Genomic DNA, 19638 nt, shown 5'->3' on the forward strand with positions numbered 1-19638 from the left:
CTATTTGAGAAAGATATCTCTCTCTATTATCTATCTTGTATTTTGTTCTTTCTTTACAATTTAGGTTTCTCATATAAGAGAAACTATGTGATATTTAAGCTTGTGTGTCTGATTGATTTCACTTAATATTATTGTCTCAAGGTGCCTGCATCAACACCACAAAAGGAATGTAAACATTATGTACTACAAATATGTACTAATAGAAAAGGAAGGAAAAAGAAAAGAGAAGAAAAGAAATTCATCCTGAAATAAGAAATATCCAGTTTCATAAGTATTGTACTATAGAAGTTTTCATTAGAATAATATTTTGTTTGGGTGTGAAAACATTCTACAAACTGCTGAATAATCTCAGCGAATACTTATGAGAAATTTTACATAAACTACAACTGAGATTTTAAAAAATATGCTGTTGTTTTGGCAAACTTGGTCTAATTTTTAAAAATTTTTATCACTTTTAATTTATGCTTAATCATAATTATTTTAATTACTGAAGAAAGCTCATTAATAACAGTTAACCAATCAGAGGCAAACATAGTGAAATGGGAAATTTCCTTCCTTTTTTCTTAATCCTATTCCCCAGAAGTAAACACCCAGAATCAGTGGCTCTCTGTCTGGAGTGTGTGTGTAAGAGGAGGGAAAGGAGGAGGAAGAGGAAAGAAGGGAGGGGAGAAGGAGGGGAGAGTGATTTTGAGTGTGTGTCTGTGTGCTTGTTTGAGTGTGCATGCACACACAATGAACACATAATACAAGTAATATCAAATTAAAAAACAGAAAGAGACCATGCCACAATAATGTTCTGTAATATGTATCATGGCTTCTTTTACATTTAATACAATGTGTCCTTAATTTCTGTGCGAATATATTGAATTCTGCCTCCAGGGGCAGTATGATCTTTCAGTTTGAATGTAATCATTCTAATCCTTCTACCACTATTACTTGTGGCAATTTGTTGTTGTGTACATACTTCAGTGAATATTCTTGTGTGTGTATTTTGCACACTTGGCTAGCATTTCTGTAGGACAACTACCTACACTGCAATTACTGAGCCATTTGTGTATGCATATACTTTTATATTTGTGCTCTTGGATATCACTAATAAATTGCTCTCTCAGATGCTTCTGCTCAACCTATTTAACCTTAGCCATTCAACACTAGTTTCAATGATTGTAAAAAGCTTTGCTAATCCAGTATGTGAGAAATAGAATTTTATTACACATTCCGAGGTTAATAAGCTAGAACTTCTTTTCCTAGACACTTTGGCTATTTATATTCTCAAAAGTTCTCTTCATAGCTTTTTAAATTATTTATAATATGCTTATTGGCTCTAATAAACCTATTTTTCCTCCACAATATAAGTTAGAACTATTTTTTCATTTTGTCTTTTTCACTGTGTATACTAATTCTTAAGAAAGATTCATCATTACTTCTTTTATGTGAATGAGTATTTTCCCAAAAGATATCAAATCTGCATTATGCAATTTCCTTTTTAAATACTGCTACTCAAACTGAATCTTTCCTCTTGCCTAGGAAACTCCAAGGCCTGGAAGACTGAAGAATGCACTCTGAACAAAACTAGCTAATGCTCTCATACACTGAGTAGCTGGGATAAATCATACCTAGAGAGCTCTATAAAATGAAATATCAGGTCAGTGGTTTTCATTCTATGTAGCTGAATTAGTCTGCCTGAAAACAACTTACAGGTTATTATGACCTAAAGCAAGTAAGCTAACTACTGATAATATTCTCTAGCCCATAAAAGTCAACTTTCCCCATAGTGAAATATTATTATTCCTTTAGGAATCTAACCTAGAATCAAATAGCTGCTAAAATAATGTCTTTGATAATTGCAATAACTCAAATATGGCTCTCTCAAGAATCCAGGATTCCATTCTCAGAGATTGCTACAGTTAGAATTGCTCTAAGGAGTAGATGGAGTAGCTACATGAATAGAAACTTTCAAAGATAAAGTATTCAAAGTGTGTTGTTACATAATTGGTAATCTAAAATATGATAAAGTGCATGTTCATTTGCTCAGGGTCAGTAATCAGCAATGGAAAATCTGGGTAGGAGAATGGATAGCAGAACACAAGAATGGAAAACAATGATAAAGACTATAGATTCAACGGTAATGTTATAATATAATATCCATTTGGAGTAAAATCCATTATGGAAAGTTACTGTCATGTTGAGGAGACTGTTTCCTTTGTAGCCAGCTGAAATGATCATTTCAGATTACGAACCAGGTTCTAAATTGAAAATAGATATTTTCATGCAAGAGCGGCAAGTATCACTCAGGTGCACCTGATCTCCATGGACAACTTAAAAAACTGAAATAAAAGATTCCCATTCTATATTTTTCTCCTTGTTTAGCACAACACACTTTCCACTGTTGAACACTGTAGAACAAAGGTGGATAGAAGGCAACATTCAAGATCAAATGATAAAGAATAGTGTAAATTATCTGATGTGTGCACTTTCAGCGCATCCAATTATGCTAAATCTTTTGAGGCAAAGACAAATATTCTTACCGTAATATTCCCTTTCCCAGCAGGTTTGCCATTTTTAAGCACCAGTGGTCGAGTTAGCTTCTTACTGGAAACAATCTGTTAAAATTGGAAAGTAACACAAAAAAATATTTCACTTCAACATGTAAATAAATAGTTTCCCCCAAAAATGAGTACAAAGTTCACTCAAAGTCATTAGAAACAAAACCAGTAGGTCTATTTCTTAAAGATTTCGATAACATAAAACTGAAAATATACCCACACGTTTAAAACTAACTGGAAAACACTTCCAAAAATCCTACTCTTGAACATACACCCTAACCACTGGTTTCTTTACTAATTACTGTACTTCAAAGTTTAACTTCTCTCTTGTAATGGAAAAAGAGATCCAGATTCTCATACACAAAGTGAGAGCCACAATCCCTGTAGGTAAATGATGGCATCAGAAGACTCACTAAATGAGATTCGGTATTCCAAATGACACACAACTTGATATTTTTCTTTCATAAAATATCATGTTTTTCAAAGTAATACAGTATATCTTGATACTCTCAAACTGATATATCTCTCAAATTTATTAGAATTTTAGCTACATTATACTGTTTTTCTAAAAACTCCTTCAATTTTCTCTTTAATACCAGTTGTGAAAGTTTTACAAAACTGATCAATTCCATATCGTCCTTTGAGACACAGAAAACACCATGCTCTTCAACAAGCTGAAACTGAACTGAAAAATAAACTAATAAAGACAAATTCGAATGATCAATGTCACTCCTTAAAAAAAAAAATGACTCTCTTCCCTTCTGATGCCTTTCTCAATTTATGCAAATGGCCATGATCCCTCCTGATAAACTAGGAGCAAAATCTGAAGTAGGTGCAAAACCATGAGCCACCAGACACACCCGTCACTGGACTAAGCTTATCATTTACTTAGGAGACATATAACATGGCAACTACAATAAAAATGATGAGATGTGGTAGACCGTGCCAAATTGAATTCAAAGAATGGCTCCAAACTAGCCTGGGGGTCAGAGAAGTTTTATGGGAGAAGTGAGGTTTAAAGGGACACAGCTAAGGTAGGGGGAGAGCAGGCCAGGTAACAGGGTGTTGTAAGGGGACTGGGGTACCAGTCATGGTAGTTAGAACATCAGAGACCTCACTGTTACTTCAATAGGACTGATGACAAACGTAATAAAATCATACTGAACTCTACTAGAACAGAGGTATTGAGAGGCCAAATTAAGCACCCCTAACTCAAAAGAATGAACAGGCTTTGCAGAGACACATATCCTTGTCTTTAGAAAAACAGGATAACTTTTACAATGTTCAAGCCACCCATACCAATATATAAACACAGTCTTTAAAGTGATTAATGCTTTACAACTTTCAAAATTAAACAAAAGAACACTTATCAAAAATACCAATTCTGTGGTTTAACTTTAGACAAAATAGAATATAATAGTTCCTTATACTCACTTGTCCCAGGGTGCATTCACATTCTCCTAAGAAGTCATCATCACTCAGCTCAATAGTCTTGTTGTCAATGTCATAAATTCCAAATTTTAACTTTTGAACCACTTCAAAGTAGTAATCAATAATAAATGTCTTGGCAAACTTGGGATTCAAACAATTCTTAATCCTTTCAGTGCGTTCAATCTATATCCATACCCAAAAACAAATTAAAAACAAAAAGTTCCTTCAAATAAAAGATGCATTGGACTTTAACTTTATGTAATAAATATAATTAAATGTGGCATGAAAACTAAAGGAAGTTTCTGTATGTATATGAAGAATTCCATAGCCAAAGACAAACTTATTCAAAATAAATGCATTAATAGAAGAGACAGTGTTATTATTTTCAACATTTTAAATAAACTCTTCACTTTGTCAAAAGAGCAAATCAGACCTCTTTTCACCTAAAGTATATAATATTACCTCATACCACTGTTGACCACTTGTGTTCAAAAATAACACACACAGAGGGTCCGACTTTGATGTTGCATCGAGATCCAAAAGATTGTTACAGGAAATATTCAGCTCCACCTTTGTGACACATTGTGCAGCCATCTCCTGAGCTGTTAGAAAAACCAATGAGACCAGAAAAGAAATGAAAGGGTGGTGATTAAGGCCCACACTCCTTCCTAATGAAAACTGCTCAACTTTTAAGATATTGCTGGAAAAGGCTCACAAAGTAAATGTGCTACCATGAGACAGGTTTGGGGTTTCTATTAGCTCCTCACAGTGATACTGATTTATTACTCTGCTGAGATAAAGTTAATTCATTATACAGTAGTAAAATATAGCTTTTGCGATGTCAACTAATACATACTACTCTTTTCACCTTATTAGATATTTTACTGTTCAGGAAAAAAAAAATCTAATATTGATATTCACTTAAACATTTGCAGAAAGCAGATTACAACTTTTATTTTACTTTTATTTGTTTATTTAACAAGACACTGGGTGGGGTATTCTCTGTTTTCAAATAATTCTGGCTAAGATTCAAACTTGGGGAAGAAATGACCCATATAGTCTCATTCTTCCATGCCAGTTCCCTGCTCTGCAGAAATGATCCTCAGTCTGGGTTACTTTGTTGGAAGAGCCTGTGGGAACTTTCAAAAGTACTGATGCCACAGTCCCACCCAAAGAAATTTAATTCAGCTGGCTTAGGATGCAACTCAGGCACCAACTCCTTAGATGATTCTAATGTGAGGCTGAAGACGACAAACCTAACGTTCTACAAGCAGCGTCCAACAAATTGGTATGGCCCACCTTCTCCCATGTCTTGCTAAGAAACACCAGAGTTAATCTAACAATCACAGACCCCTCTCCTTCCCAATCTCTAATCAATATATGAAAAAGGCCCAGGAATAAGGCAGAGCCCATGATGGAGGCCAACCTTGAGAAAGGATATAATATTTAAAGTGAGCTGCTTTCTTCCCCACACTCAGGGAACAAAAGAGACTGCAAGTGTCACCAGGCATGCATTCCCCAGCTGGAAGTAGGAATTCATGGTGGTAGAATGGTACCTACTCCCCTAGCACTGCTAGTAAACATCCTAGAATGTGAGTTATTCAATACTCTTTACCCTCCACTTTGAGATTTATCTGAAATTCCAGGGTAACAGGAATAAAATCTATTGATGTAAATATGTTACATGTAAATATGGCAGTAGCAGTTCTGTGCTATATAAAATGCCCAAGCAAGTATGAAAAAATAAAAATTGACATTAAAAGAATCCTTTGACACTTAAAAAAAACACTCATGTCTTAGTGAAAACTCTATGGATTCCAAATCTCAATGTATGTTAAAAACCAATACAGGAAGAGTAAAAAAGGGAAAAGAAAAAAGTGTGAGAGAATGAAAAGATGAAAATAAAGCGTTTGTAGATGGGGAGGGGAGGAGGGAGTGAAGGGAGGGCAGAGGTAAGGGGAAAAAATGAGAATCAAGACTTGTCATTGTAGAGGTACAAGATCCCAACAATGAATGTAACTGTACTGTATCCCTAAAATGTACCAATAAACTCAATTAAAGCTGAAAAAAAAAATCAATACAGTACCAGCAGTTTGGGTTTCTAAATTATAGTTGGAGTGGTGTTACATACTTCTAAATCCAGCTACTCAGGAAGGTGAGGCAGGACTATAGATCCCAGACCAGTCTGGGCAACTCAGTAAGACTTTCTCGCAAAAGTTTTTTTGAAGGAAGAGAGGGCTTGGGATGTAGCTCAGTGGTAGAGTTCTTTCCTAGCATCCCTGGGGCCATAGGTTTGACATCCAGCACCACAAGGGGAAGAAAGGGTTAAGCTGTAAAATACAAAGGTGCTGGGGGCACTGTGCTATAGATCACTATGGGTCAGGCCTAATTTGCCTCTTTTCTACAGATGAGGCAAGAGACGCCTGTGGAACCAGGAACATGCATCTTGTTCACTTCCTCCTTCAGATGAGGTAGGGCCCCTGAGGAAGGAGAACAAGGGACTAGAGGGTGCGACAGAACAAGGCCTGACCAAGAAGAGGACTATCTTCTTTGCGGCCCATTTGCCAGAGAAACATCAAACATTATCTCCTGCAGACCCTAGCTGCTCTCTGCTTTAATCAGCCAACCCCTTTTGTACAAAAGATATTCAAGGCAAGAAGAAGGCAATGAAGCAGTCAGAGGAGAATTAACAGTGTGGGGGAGACTTTCATAGCCTAGGCTCTGAAGGACTCAATTTGAGCAGGGGAAGTGGGAGACAGCCCAGAGACCGGAAAGATGGTGACACTAGAAGGCACAGTGAGGACATCTCATTACATGTCACAAAGGTGAGTTACGTAGAGGACACGCATGCTCAGGGAGCAAGTTTAGAGTATCCTGAGAGCCAGCCTTAAGAAGTAGGTGAACGGGTACAAGGTTCTACTGCAAGATTATAAACTGGAGGCGATGGAACAAAATGGGTTATGTAAAATGCCACTTGTCAAATCTTTTCTAATTCTATAATCTCTTACGTGTCATAATGCTGTAGCATCATTCCAAAAAGATCTTTTTCAAGACATAAACAAATACAGAATTCAATACCAAGATTAGCAGTCCTCATGCCATACAATTCAGAAGATTAGTGTTTTCTTTCCAGAAGTATACACGCTGTAGAGAACATCTATATTAACAGTGTTAATATAATAATGACTCCTTTTTATCTTGATTTATTATTAAAACAGGGGCCAGGGATTTAGTTCAGTGGTTCTGCCACCTGCCTCGCAAGCACAAGGTCCTAAGTTCAATCCCTAGTACCAAAAAAAAAAAAACAGAAAACTAAAGCATAAAAGTACTAAAAACATAACAAAAAGCAAGAATTAAGGAAGCAGAGAAACCACAACCACAAAGAAGCCTAGTTTGAAAATAACCACATCCATGAATCTCTGACACAATGACACTGAGCCCTCATCTGTAATCTTTTTGTCCTTATTCTCTTATTCTCCATCTTTTACTTGTTCTTCTCTTTTCCTCCTCTAATTCTAGAAGCTGAGAGCATCACTTAAGGCTGTTAACTTGTGGTCCTGGTCCTCAGTTATCTCTCCTTTGACCTTATTCCTCTCAAGTTTTCCAGCATCTCGTTGGCCTACAGAATAGTATCCCCAAATCTACCTCCATCACCCCCACCTCTACACACAATTTTAGCTTTTCCCTTCTTTACACCTATTCATCCCTGGAGTATCCCTCTCCCTCATTTGCTCCTTCCTATTCAGTTCCCCACTCACAGGCTCTAGAATGAGACCGTCTGAGTTTTCATGTTGCTTCCTACTCCTACTTTTCCCATCTACTGAAGAAAAATGACTGCCCCATCTCAAAGAGTTGTTGTGAAAACTGAATTAGTTAATATATTTAAATGGTGTCTAAAAACATGGAAATTGGGCCAGGAAGGTAGCTCAGTGGTTCCACCTCCTGCCTCGCTAGTGCAAGGGCCAGAGTTGGATCCCTGGTACCAAAAAAAAAAAAAGAACATGGAAATTATTATTACTGTTATTTCGGTGCTACCTGGCTCCAGGCATTAATCCTCTCTTACCTAGCCCTTGTTTCACATTTTTTATTATAACATTTCATGATGATTTTCCTGGTTATTCCAATCCATCATGCTGCTTCTTCAAATTCTTGCTGCATTCACTAGTAGAGAACAAGATCAAATATGGAATAATGTATATCTGAGCTGAATCCTGCATCTGGCACGAGCTGTGAAACCACATCTATGTGATTTCAGCTACCTGAACTGAGGTTTCCTCATCAGGAAAATTGGAGATATTACAAGTAAATTTTTCAATCTAGCATTTGCCAACCATCTTGTTTTTCCTTCCAAATATAGAGTCTGTGGAATAAACGACAGTTGTAGCATTTTATTCTTTTGTATAAGGTATTTTAGAGTCTTGTAAGTAACATATCAGTAGTAGACACAGAATAAGCATAGAGTGTTAAAAACTCCCTCAAGAGCTGGGAGTGGTGGTGCATGCCTGTAATCCCAGCACTCAGAAGGCTGAGGCAGGAGGATTGCTGTGAGTTCAAGACCAGCCTGAGCTACATAGTGAGTTGCAGGTCAGTCTCAACTACACAGTGAGACCCTGCCCCCACCAAAAAAAATAAACAAATAAATAAATAAAAATTCCCCCAGAACCACAGGGAGAGAATTTTGCACTACCCACCTAAAAATCTTTACATTTCTAAAGGATAGGGAGAACTCAACAGAGAAAGTAGATATTTACATGCAAAATCAGTCTCACATTAAAGAGGGACAACATATCAGCAGAGCATCATTTCTTTCCCTAAAAATGCTTAACAAAAGCTACAAAAATAGCATGCCAGGCACAGCAGATTGTTCAGCAAACTGCTGACAGCTATGTCACTGCACTGTTGCCGGGAAGCAAATCCCCTCTGCTCGCAGCAGTCCCCTGCAAGTGACTGACTGTAGCCTACCTTTCACCGAGAAGCTGATTCCAGCTGAATGGCAGATGCGAGAAATCACATACACAGTCAGATCTGGAATCTTAATGGCAATGTCCATAGAGATGCTCCTTCCTTTCTAGCAATTACTCAGTTCATAAAACACAATGTTAAAAGAGCAAGAGGGGGTGAATCAGTGGAAGAATACTTGCCTATTTTAGGCAAGGCACTGGGCTCAATCCCCTGCACTGCAAATAACAATGACAGTAACAATAATGAAAGAGCAGTAAGATACCTCATCTATAAATTAAGAGAAAATAAATGCTGTACACCCTTGAGTATGATTTGCCTGTGATAAAGAACAGGCAAAAGAATATGTGAGCAACTAAAGAATAAGCCTATGTATTTCACTCCCCAAAGATAGGAGAGTAGAGGGAAAAACAGACGTAGTCACTAGGATTACACAACAGCTTCCCTACTATACTGGAAAACTATTTGGTTCAACCCACTCTCCTGAAAAGGGAATAACCCTTAGAGAAATAACCATATCAAGCATTCTCCCAGACACCCTTTCTCAATCAACATTAACAACACTGATTTTAAAAATTGAAAAAGTAAGACCTAATAAAGTGCAGTCTGATATGTAAAATTAAAGCACACAGTCACATGCCCTGGCTGAATGTCTTGAAGTCTTATCTGCTTTTTCTTTTTTTCATCTCACCTTAAAGCTACTCTTAGATTTATTCCATAAGGCTGCCATAGAGATTCTGCCTGCTGTAACCTCAAATTTCTCTCTAACATGGAGGTACACACCCTTCTCTATATCCATAGTCACAACCCTACTTCAGGTCTTCCATGTCTTGGACCTGCCTACTGTTATAATGCCCTACTAGGTGTCCCCCTGACACCATTTGTCTAGTCACAGCACCATTTTTTCACTACTGATTTCACACTACTGGCCTCCCAGGCCTACTATAGTCCTATGAGCAAAGACTAGAATTCTTGGCTTGGCCCTCATCTGTCTCTAGAATAGCTGGGCAGCTACATCCGCCTCTCATAGTCCTGTATCATCCACTCCAAATGATAGTTTGTAAGAAAAGCTGATGCTGATCGCCCCAGAATTCTGTACAGCTCCGATCCTTCCCCCAATATTGTCACTTGTAAGCGTGGCTCATCATCATTTCTATTTACTGTTAGCTGAGACAGTGACCAAGTTTCACCGCTTCCTCAAGTCTTCCTAAAGCATGAGACACACAGTTGATAGTAGGAAGAGCAATAACTTTGAAGTCAGTATAACAGGGCACAAATTTCTTCCCCAACATTTACTCAAATAAATTAGCTTTGCCAAATTATCAGTCTGAACCTCCACTTCCCCATCTATAAAATGGGAATTTAAAAACACCTGACAAGTGTGTTTATAGCATACTCAGCACATATTAGATATACTATGACCTCTAGCAATTATTTTATTAACTTCTCAAATATTTTTCATTCATTGTCTCAGTAGAATGGCTTATTTTTAAATTGTAAGACATAGCACATCTTTTTCATCCTTTTTTATGATGAACTTCTTGGAATAATAATAAAAGAATCTCTGGAATTTATACTACATTAATTTGTCAAAGTGGTCAGCCCTGACTACAGAAATTTTCCTAAATCTTGTCGGAAGGGTTTGTTTGCCTGAACTATGTGGGTGAATAAAGGGAGCGTGGTGACTCATCTGTACTAAAACAATTGAGAGGAAGAAGTCCATACCCATGCTTTTAGGAAACATCCATCAGTCTTCAGCTACAAAATGAGGAAATTAGTGATGAAGGAAAAATTCTGAGATGCCCTAAATTTACAAAGCCCAAGGGTGGAAATCAGCTAAGAAGATGGGGCCAAACCAGTAACAAACTGTTACACATCCCTTCAGGTAAGTTGAAACCTTGACTCAAAACCCCAGGAGCATGATCATTAAGACCAGTTCTTTTGGCTTACAACTCCAACATCAACTTCTCTTAAAGACAGCCCTCCTATCCCAAAACTTCACCAATTCTGTCTCTAGCCTTTTTATCTATAGCCAATGCAAGTTCAATGAAAGTAGCTATGCTTCCTTTTCAGAATAAAATACTACAGCTTTATGATTCAGCAGACATTTTTCCAACTGCTACCTAGCCTTGCTGCTGATGGCTCGAAGAAGCTGTCCCAGCACAAGTCCTTTTGGTTGATGCTGTTGCTACTGCTGTTGCTGGAGCTCAGACTCAGAACCACAAGCATAAAGTGCTCTACTACTTAGCTACACCCCCATCACCCAGGACCAGTCCCTTCTATCTGGCTAGTACCTACTGTCGCTCAGTAAGTACTTTATTTCAGAGATCTCTTGGTCTGATGAATTTATATTTAAAGTTGATTTATGTTGTTAAAAATTTCAAGTCAGGTGTGATGGCACAAGCCTATGATCCTAGATCATAGATATTAAGAGTCCCAGATAGAGAAAAGGATAGCAAGTTTGAGGCCAGCCTGGGCTACACAGCAAGACCCGATCTCAACACCACCCACAAAAGAAAACAAAAAAAAAAGCTTTATTGGTTTTATTTCTGGTTCTAAAACCATGATTCATTAACTGCTGTTCCACAGTGACCCCACCATGACTACTGGTGACAGTGAGCTAGGGTAACCTTAGAGCAGCTGGCTAAGGGCCCAGCAACATTAGCCATTAACATTCCAAGCAGTGTTTCTCAGATTTTATTGCTCAGAACAATAAAATGTGTCCCCTTCCAAAAAAAATGTGGAAAGGTAGTTATCTTATCAGCATAAATCTAAGCGCTGCTACCGAATTTGAAGGTCCAGGTCAGGCGGATAAGCACACATTAAAAGATTACTGTGTAGCCATTATTATCTTGAGCACAGTGGCAAGATGATAAAGCAATAATAGCTAATCATATTGGGGAGATCCTTCATTCAAGGGTTTATTGGACACTTTCTAGGTGTTCTAAACACAACAGAGGAGAGGATGAAAGCAAAACAAATATTTCTTTATCTATATGTACATAGAAACAAAGTTCAGAGGTGCAGCAAGAGAGACAGCAATCAAAGTACGCTCATAGCCAAGAAGATCCCTGCAGGAAAGTTCTTATACTGCGGATTAAAACTATAAAAGAACTTTCACTCATATTGTCATTGACCAATGGATATTTTTTTAACCCTCAAATTTAAGGAGGGGGTTTAAGAGGAAAGGGGAAAAGGACAGATAGTTACTAATTCCATAATCTGGATAGTTTTTATTTTTTCCACAATTTCCAAAGCTCTTTCAACTAGTACATTATCTCTGAATCTTACAAAAGTCTTGTCAGGGCCAGGGATTTAGTTCAGAGGTTCCGCCAACTGCCTTGCAAGCATAAGGTCCCAAGTTCGATCCCCAGTACCAAAACAAAAAGAACAACAACAAAAAGTCATGTCAGTTGGTCAGAATAAGGATTAACCTCCATACACCATTGTTATGACTATAATGTTAAGCATGCAAATATCTCAACTGGCCTGGAACATCTTAATAATTTCACAATATTAATTTTTGAAACAGAACATGTTTAATAAGAAAAAAATGACTTTCTCAAAAAGATGTCAGGGCCCAGATTCCCCCCCACACTAATATATTTTCAATCTCTAATTAATATTTACCTACTAAAGTAGTGATATGTTTTAACTGGTTTATGACTTGTCAGTATATCAAATGTCATATTTGACCTGACAGAAATTAGTAATGAAGCAACATCTTAAAAATTATAAGGTTAAAGAGCCAGGGATTTAGCTCAGTGGCACTGTGCCTGCCTCACAAGCGCAAGGTCCTGAGTTCTGTACCCAGGACCACCCAAAAAAAAATTATAAGGTTAATACTTAGGCTATAATTAGTAATATCTTTCTTACACAAATGTAACCAGAATAACAAGAGTTTGCCAAAGGGATGGAAGATTTGAGATGGTTCAGATTTCTATCAACATATTTCTCTTCAACATAGTCCACCAGCTATCCCGCTCAGAGAGCATTTCATCTTGCAGGTGCCTCCACCCACACAAGTCTGCCACGCAGGTACAGCCAGGCCACCTTTGAGCAGCAACATTTACTCTCAGGAACAGACTGCACTGAATACTCTGGCTAAGGGTGCGACTTAGTGAGAGAGCTAAACATGAGGCCCTGTGTTCACTCCACCTCACCAAAACAAAAATATAAATAAACAGACTCCAAGAGTAAAAATCCTACATTAACCTGTATTTAGTAAGAAAGTACACCCACAGGTTTTTGTTTTGTTTTCTTAATCCCTGCCACAAGATATTAAAAAGGGGAAAGGAAAAATCAGGTCAAGCACAAAAACAAAGAAAAGGATATATTTTCCTGTGTGTGTGTGTGTGTGTGTGTGTGTGTTGTACTAAGAATTGAACTAGGCCTTGTACATGCTGGGCAAACACTCTGTCAGTGAACTGTATCCCCCAACCACACACACACACACACACACACACACACACACACACTTCATTTGTTTTTGTGGTACTCTGAATTGAACCCAGGGCCTTCATGCTGAGCTGCATTGTCCTATCTCTTTGGTTTGTTTTCTACTTGGGATGGGGTCTTGCTAAATTGCCCAGGCTGGTGACTCCCACTTGGAATTCCCCTGCCTCAGCCGCCCAAGTAGTAGAGATTACATGTTTGCACGCTGGCACGCACCACACACTGGCGCGCACCGCCATCCCAGGTAATATGTTTGCTTTCAAACTAAAAACAGGACAAACAAGAAGGTTCAGGAGTGAAAACAACTAAACTCTGGTCTATGTCAGACCCACCACTCTGGTGGGCAAGCACTGTAACCTCTATATACCTCGGCTTTTGTTCATTGTTAAATCTAAACACTGATTCAAAGCCTTTAGGCAATAGTACCTGAGGTCTCTTCCAGTTTTCTTTCTTTCTTTTTTTCATTGTTTATTGGTACATTTAAAGAAAACAATAAAGCTACATTTATCACTGGGATCTTGTACCTTTATGTGATATATCTTGGTTTTTGTATTTTCCCCACTTCACCCTTCCCTATTTATAAAGACTTTGTTTCCTTCATTTTTTCACATTTTTTCTTTTCCCTTATTTCCTTTCCCCTCCCCTTTCCACTTCCCCGTTAGCCATCTTCTTCCTATTTCTACTCCCAATTATACCATTTGAACCTTATTTACACATTTAGTTTTTCACACCAGAGAAACTATTTGGTATTTACTCAAGTGTGTCCTATTTATTTAATTTAAGAGTATGGCCTCAATAAGCATCCATTTAGCTATAAATGTTTTTTTTGTTTTTGGTTTTTTGGTGTTTTTTTGTTTTTTGTTTTTTTTGAGATAGTGTCTTGCTATGTGGCATAAGCTGGCCTCGAACTTGCAATCCTCTTACCTCACTTCCCAAGTGCCAAGATTACAGGCATGTACCAGTTAATGCTCTATGACTAACTTTACTACCGTGAATATAAAACTTGCTTAGGAAGTGGTACTACAACTAGTAGGATTATACAAGAACCAAAGGATGAATAGAAGGAAAAGGAGAAAGTTTTCCAAACACAGCCTCCATCTCCCACTAACAAAAAAGCTCTATATGAAAAAAAAATCAGGCCAGGGATTTAGCTCAATGGTGCTGCACCTGCATCGCAAGAGCAAGGTCCTGAGTTCGATCCCCAGTACCCCCCCAAAAAAGAAAGAAAAGAATCGGGGAAAGTAGGAGTTAGTACCAAAGAGTTGAGATTTATTCATTTATTTATTTCGGTACCAGGGATCAAACTCCGGCTCTTGCACTTTCAAGGCAGGTGGCAGAACCACTGAGCTAAAACCCCGGCCCTCATTCTTACTTAAAAATAAGGATTTCACACAAGGCACAATTTCACCTTGACCTTAAGGCTGTCAAGTAAGCAATCAACCAAGGCTCCTTCCTTAATTTCTCTAGAAAAATCCTGAGGACATATTATTCTATTCCCCAATTCACAGCAGGCTACAGAGTTGACTTAATATGTATTTCAGGTTATACTCTTTTTCTAATCCCTTGGTTAATGTAGATACATTTCAGAAATAGCATTGACCAGATTTTCAAGCCTATCAAAGAAACAATTTATCATAGGTTCAAGGAGTGAGATATTAAAAGTCAGAAGCAGTGACCACAACTCAGCATTTTCTCACTTTAGAAACAAGCATTGTGGTAAAGTTGGCTATGAAGAACACCACTTTGAAGTGAAGAAACTTTTCCACCTCAATAAAGATCAGAGTTGCTTCCCATAGCTAAAATCCCCAGGATGCACAGTTGAAAAGTTTTAAAATTATAAGATCTCAGTAAAGCTGCTGCCCAGCTGTGCAGCAGGCAGTCTAGAGAATTTGTTAAATTACCTCAATCTGCTGGGACCTAAGGCCCTTCATGAAGCGCACTTTAAGAACTCTCTACCTTCTGCAATCTCCTAGACATTGAAAAGGCCATCAAAACATTTCACCTGCCCTATTGTCTTAGTTACTGTCTCATTTTTGGGACAAAATACTTGATACTCACAAGTTAAAAGAGGAAAGATTTATTTTAGCTTGCAGTTTGTAGAGGTTTCAGGCCATAGTCAGCTGGTTCCAAGGCAGAGCGGCAAGGTATAGAGGCATGGCAGAGAAACAGTTCATAGCATGGCAGGGAGGAGGCAATACGGAGGGAGCCTTCCTTTCTCTCATTTTTTCAAATTACAAACCTATTGGTTGGTGCCACCCATACCCAGGGTGGATCTTCCCATCATCCACAACCAGAACTATGCTAAACCAATCAGCAGACTAATCCAGTTATCACAGCCATAATCCAGTATCACACACCCATGATCCAGCCACCTCCTAAAAGCCCCACCCATGAGAACATGAAGCTTTGAGGGGATAGCTACATAACAGCCATAATACTAATATCCACCACAAAATGCATGCTTTCCAAAGCTTGTTTCCCTTCCCTCTCTTCTCTTCTTAGCGAGGCATGTATAATATTTAACTAGGTAAGACGGGCATTTCACATTTTGTCATTATGTGCTCCTCTCTAGTTCACGCTGAACAACAATATGAAAACCGCATCAGTTTAAGGCTACAACAACCACTTTATTCTCAAAGTTTAAAAGTTTATAAGACCAGTGATATGGCTCACTGGTAGAGTTAGCATCTCCAGAACCAAAATAAATAAATAATAACAGTTTGTATACTGTACTAAGAATGTTGAAATATTTACACATTTTCTGATTTAAAGAATAGTGGTGTAAAGCCGGGCGTGGCGGCGCACACCTGTAAACCCAGCACTCGGGAGGCTGAGGCAGGAGGATTGCTGTGAGTTCGAGACCAGCCTGGCTACACAGTGAGTTCCAGGTCAGTCTCAACTACATAGTGAGACCCTGTCTCAAAAAACCAAAAAAAAAAAAAAAAAAAAAAAAAAAAAAAAAAAAAAAAAAAAAAAAGAACAGTGGTGTCATAGTTGCTTAACATACACACTTCAACAAGTTTTAACTTTTACAGTTTCTAATTGTGAACAGCTCAACACTATTTCATTCAACAAATACATATGAACAGCCAACTATGTATTAGGCACTATTCTAAGGTGCTTAGGGAACCAACAATGAATAAAATAGACAAACCTCCCTGCCCTTGCGAGGTTACACTATAGTTACACACTAATAGAGATGTAAAAACAATAGGTACTACGTCAGGTGGTAGCACTAAAGAGGAAAAGCAGGAAAAGGAAGCAAGTAATATTGAAGATGGGGTGCAATTTTAGGTATTTTATAAACTTTTAACATCACTATCAGGAAATACTTGTAGTTTTGATTTTTACTCTTTTTAAGAGTGAAAGAAATTTTGGTCCCTAAACAGATAGAAAAGTAGACCAAGTTTCTCTTTACATTTGCAAGATATCTAATTTACACGTACTGATTATCATCTGAAAGTCTGAAGGCAGGGCTGGGGATTTAGCTCAGTGGTTCCACTGCCTGCCTCGCAAGTACAAGGTCCCAAGTTAGTAAACTAGTAGCTTCAAAATACTGGGATAGCCTGATGACAGTGTAGTAATCACAATGAAAATCTGGTAATTTTCACAGGAAAATAAGACATAATATATCCATTTGGTAAGAGGACATTACAAAATGATTGCATGATATTTCCTTTTATTTTGCATGGGGAAATTGTATTTACCTAATGTAAATTGGTAAATTTGACCATTACATTGACCAATTTCAATATCTTTTTAAAGTTATTATTATATTCTGTTAAATTGTTATATATAAAAAGAATGTAGAGCCTTTTCAAAAGGATCCCAATACTACCCCCCAACCTTTCCACAAATACATTTGAACCAGTATAGTTGGCTTACATGTAATCTAAATCTTATCAAAGTGTATATACATAATAACTCCTTTGTATTATCAGAAACTTAATGTTGGTAAATAAATCTATGATAAGTGGTAATTTAAACCTTCTTGGCCAATCTTTTAGCAAATTTTTTTAACCCAATATCCTACCTAATTTTTTTGGTCACTGACTTCAGAATAACAAAAAGGGAAAACACTGGCAGGAAGAAAGCCAGATTGTAAAGTAAAAGTAATAGAAGATACATGATAGGACTGCCCTATCTTAGACTCCTCAAACTTACTGTGTACACTAATGGAAGTTGCACTGATTCTTGCTAAAAGATCTACCCAAAATATTATGCTTTCATAGGAAGTGATGGTTCATTATAAATCCCTGAAGGTTACAATGTTCTAAAATTGCTTTGAACATCCAACATTAACTTGCTGAATTTTGCTGAGAAACATACTTTCTAACATAACAAATTAATGATGAAAGAAAGTTTAGGAAAACTGTATTAGAAAGATTGAAACAAATAAGAAAAAGAGCAAAGTATAAAACTATACCAAAAATTGACAGGGAGTGCTGTCAGAACCCAGTATGAACTGGGTGTCTAAGCAGATTTCAGGGTAATAGAAATGGGATTATAAAAAGTACTAATAAAATTATGTTTTATTTATTTTGCAGTACTGGGCATTGAAGCCAGCGCTTCCCACATGCCATGCAAGTCCTCTACCATTGCGCTCCAGCCCCAGCTCAAAACATATTTTAAGACGTGCAGTTGTCAGATTGCCTTAAATTTATGTGGAAAGGAAGACCATTGTCTTTAAAGAATTCAGTTATAGAATTATGGGAGGTGTCCAGTCATTAAGATACCCTTAGAGGCAAAGAATCCTTCCTTCTGTTTTTCCCATCCTGGAACCTCCTCTTCTTCCCAGGATAGAGGTGAGAGAAGAAATCTTGAGAGAGAACTGAACACTCACTGTGGGGTTTCTGCCAAGTGCCTTTTAATCCATAAAGACCTGAAATTCAATTCCACCTCATATTCAGAGAGCCTCAGCATGGTCCAATCCTGGAGACTTTCTGCTGTGAAATTTTTCAGCCCAGAGTGAGATGCATTTTCCAATTCTCAGCCAAAAGGAAATGCTTTTTTACATTTTTTCACAAAGGCAAAAAGTGTCCCCGAGTACCACAAATTAAGGCCTGAGACATCTACTGATACCATTATTAATTGCCATCACATATGCCACTTGATCTGTTTGCTAACCCCAACTAATGGCAACAGCACGATGTATGTGCCAGGTACTTTGCTACATGTTTTTCGAATATGATTTTATTTAATTCTCATAGCAACTCTGTTACATAGTGGATATTATCTCTATCTTACAAATGTAGAAATAGGCCCTACAGGTTAAGTGCTGCCAAGGTCAGACAGCTAACAACCTCAAACCATAGACTTGAAACCTAGAATAATGTTCTTTTATATTAAGCCATAAAGTTTCTGCTCTAAAATCTTACAGATCTGATTTTCTTTTTCTTTTTTTTCTTTTTTCCAGTACAGGGGATTGAACTCGGGTCCTTGTGCTTGCCAGGCAGGCCACTGAACCGCTGAGCTAAAATCCCCGGCCCCGATTTTAATTCTAATACTACCACTTATCACACTTGTATGATTTGGTAAGTTATCAATCTGAATTTCACAGAGTATGAGACAGAGTAACAATACAACTTAAGTTTAAGGTTGTGAGTACTATTAACTTTTTTTTTTTTTTAATCCTTTGTTGGGGCTCAAACCCAGAACCTATTGCTAGAATCTATTGCATGCTATGCAAGCACTCTACGGACAACCGCCCCAGGCCCCGGTTGTGAGCATTATTAAATGAGCTTACACATATAAAACTTACACATATATTAACAGTAGTGAGACACTGTAATCAGTAATGGCTATATTTAACCTCGCTCTTCCCTCCAGCTGATTTTCCAGTATAGAAGCAGCCACGAAAATATACTAAGGAGAAGCAAAAGTTGTAGACAGCCATTGAGTGCCTCAAGAGCAACGTTAATGGTCGGTGTGCTCAGTCGAGCTTCAAGCACTGCAAAATAAATTGCACTTCCTCCGTGCCTCTTGTGTTTTGAGCCCAAAGCACAGCGCAGAATTTCTAACTAGAAAATTAACAGCAGCTGCTAGCACCGCTCCTCGCGGTGCGGTGTCCTTGCTTTACTCCGAAATCAGTAACCTCCCACATCACCTGGAGCTTCCACCTATGCAATATGCAGCACATCCCGTTCACCGGGCTTTGGTTTCACCAAGTGTGGCGTGGTGACCCCGGCCCTCTCCTAGGCGGCGATTTCCGGCCTGCTACCCTCCTCCGGGCCACAGCCCCCCTCCC

At 38.0% G+C, this 19638-nt stretch overlaps 1 protein-coding gene across 1 annotated transcript in view; it reads right to left on the bottom strand.

Moving 5' to 3' along the window:
• Window positions 1-19561, bottom strand: part of Cpne3 (copine 3) — a 50682-nt gene extending 31121 nt beyond the window's left edge. The window contains exons 1-4 of the mRNA XM_010606448.3: window positions 19153-19561; window positions 4440-4579; window positions 3981-4160; window positions 2529-2603 (exon numbers count right to left, since the gene is read on the bottom strand). Coding sequence (XP_010604750.1) covers window positions 2529-2603; window positions 3981-4160; window positions 4440-4579; window positions 19153-19156 — 399 coding nt within the window. The 5' untranslated portion in view covers window positions 19157-19561. The remainder of the gene's footprint in view (window positions 1-2528; window positions 2604-3980; window positions 4161-4439; window positions 4580-19152) is intronic.
• Window positions 19562-19638: the final 77 nt, after the last annotated feature.

This window comes from Fukomys damarensis, unplaced genomic scaffold (assembly GCF_012274545.1).
Source record: "Fukomys damarensis isolate Sample0158 unplaced genomic scaffold, DMR_v1.0_HiC HiC_scaffold_5, whole genome shotgun sequence".
NCBI lineage: Eukaryota > Metazoa > Chordata > Mammalia > Rodentia > Bathyergidae > Fukomys > Fukomys damarensis.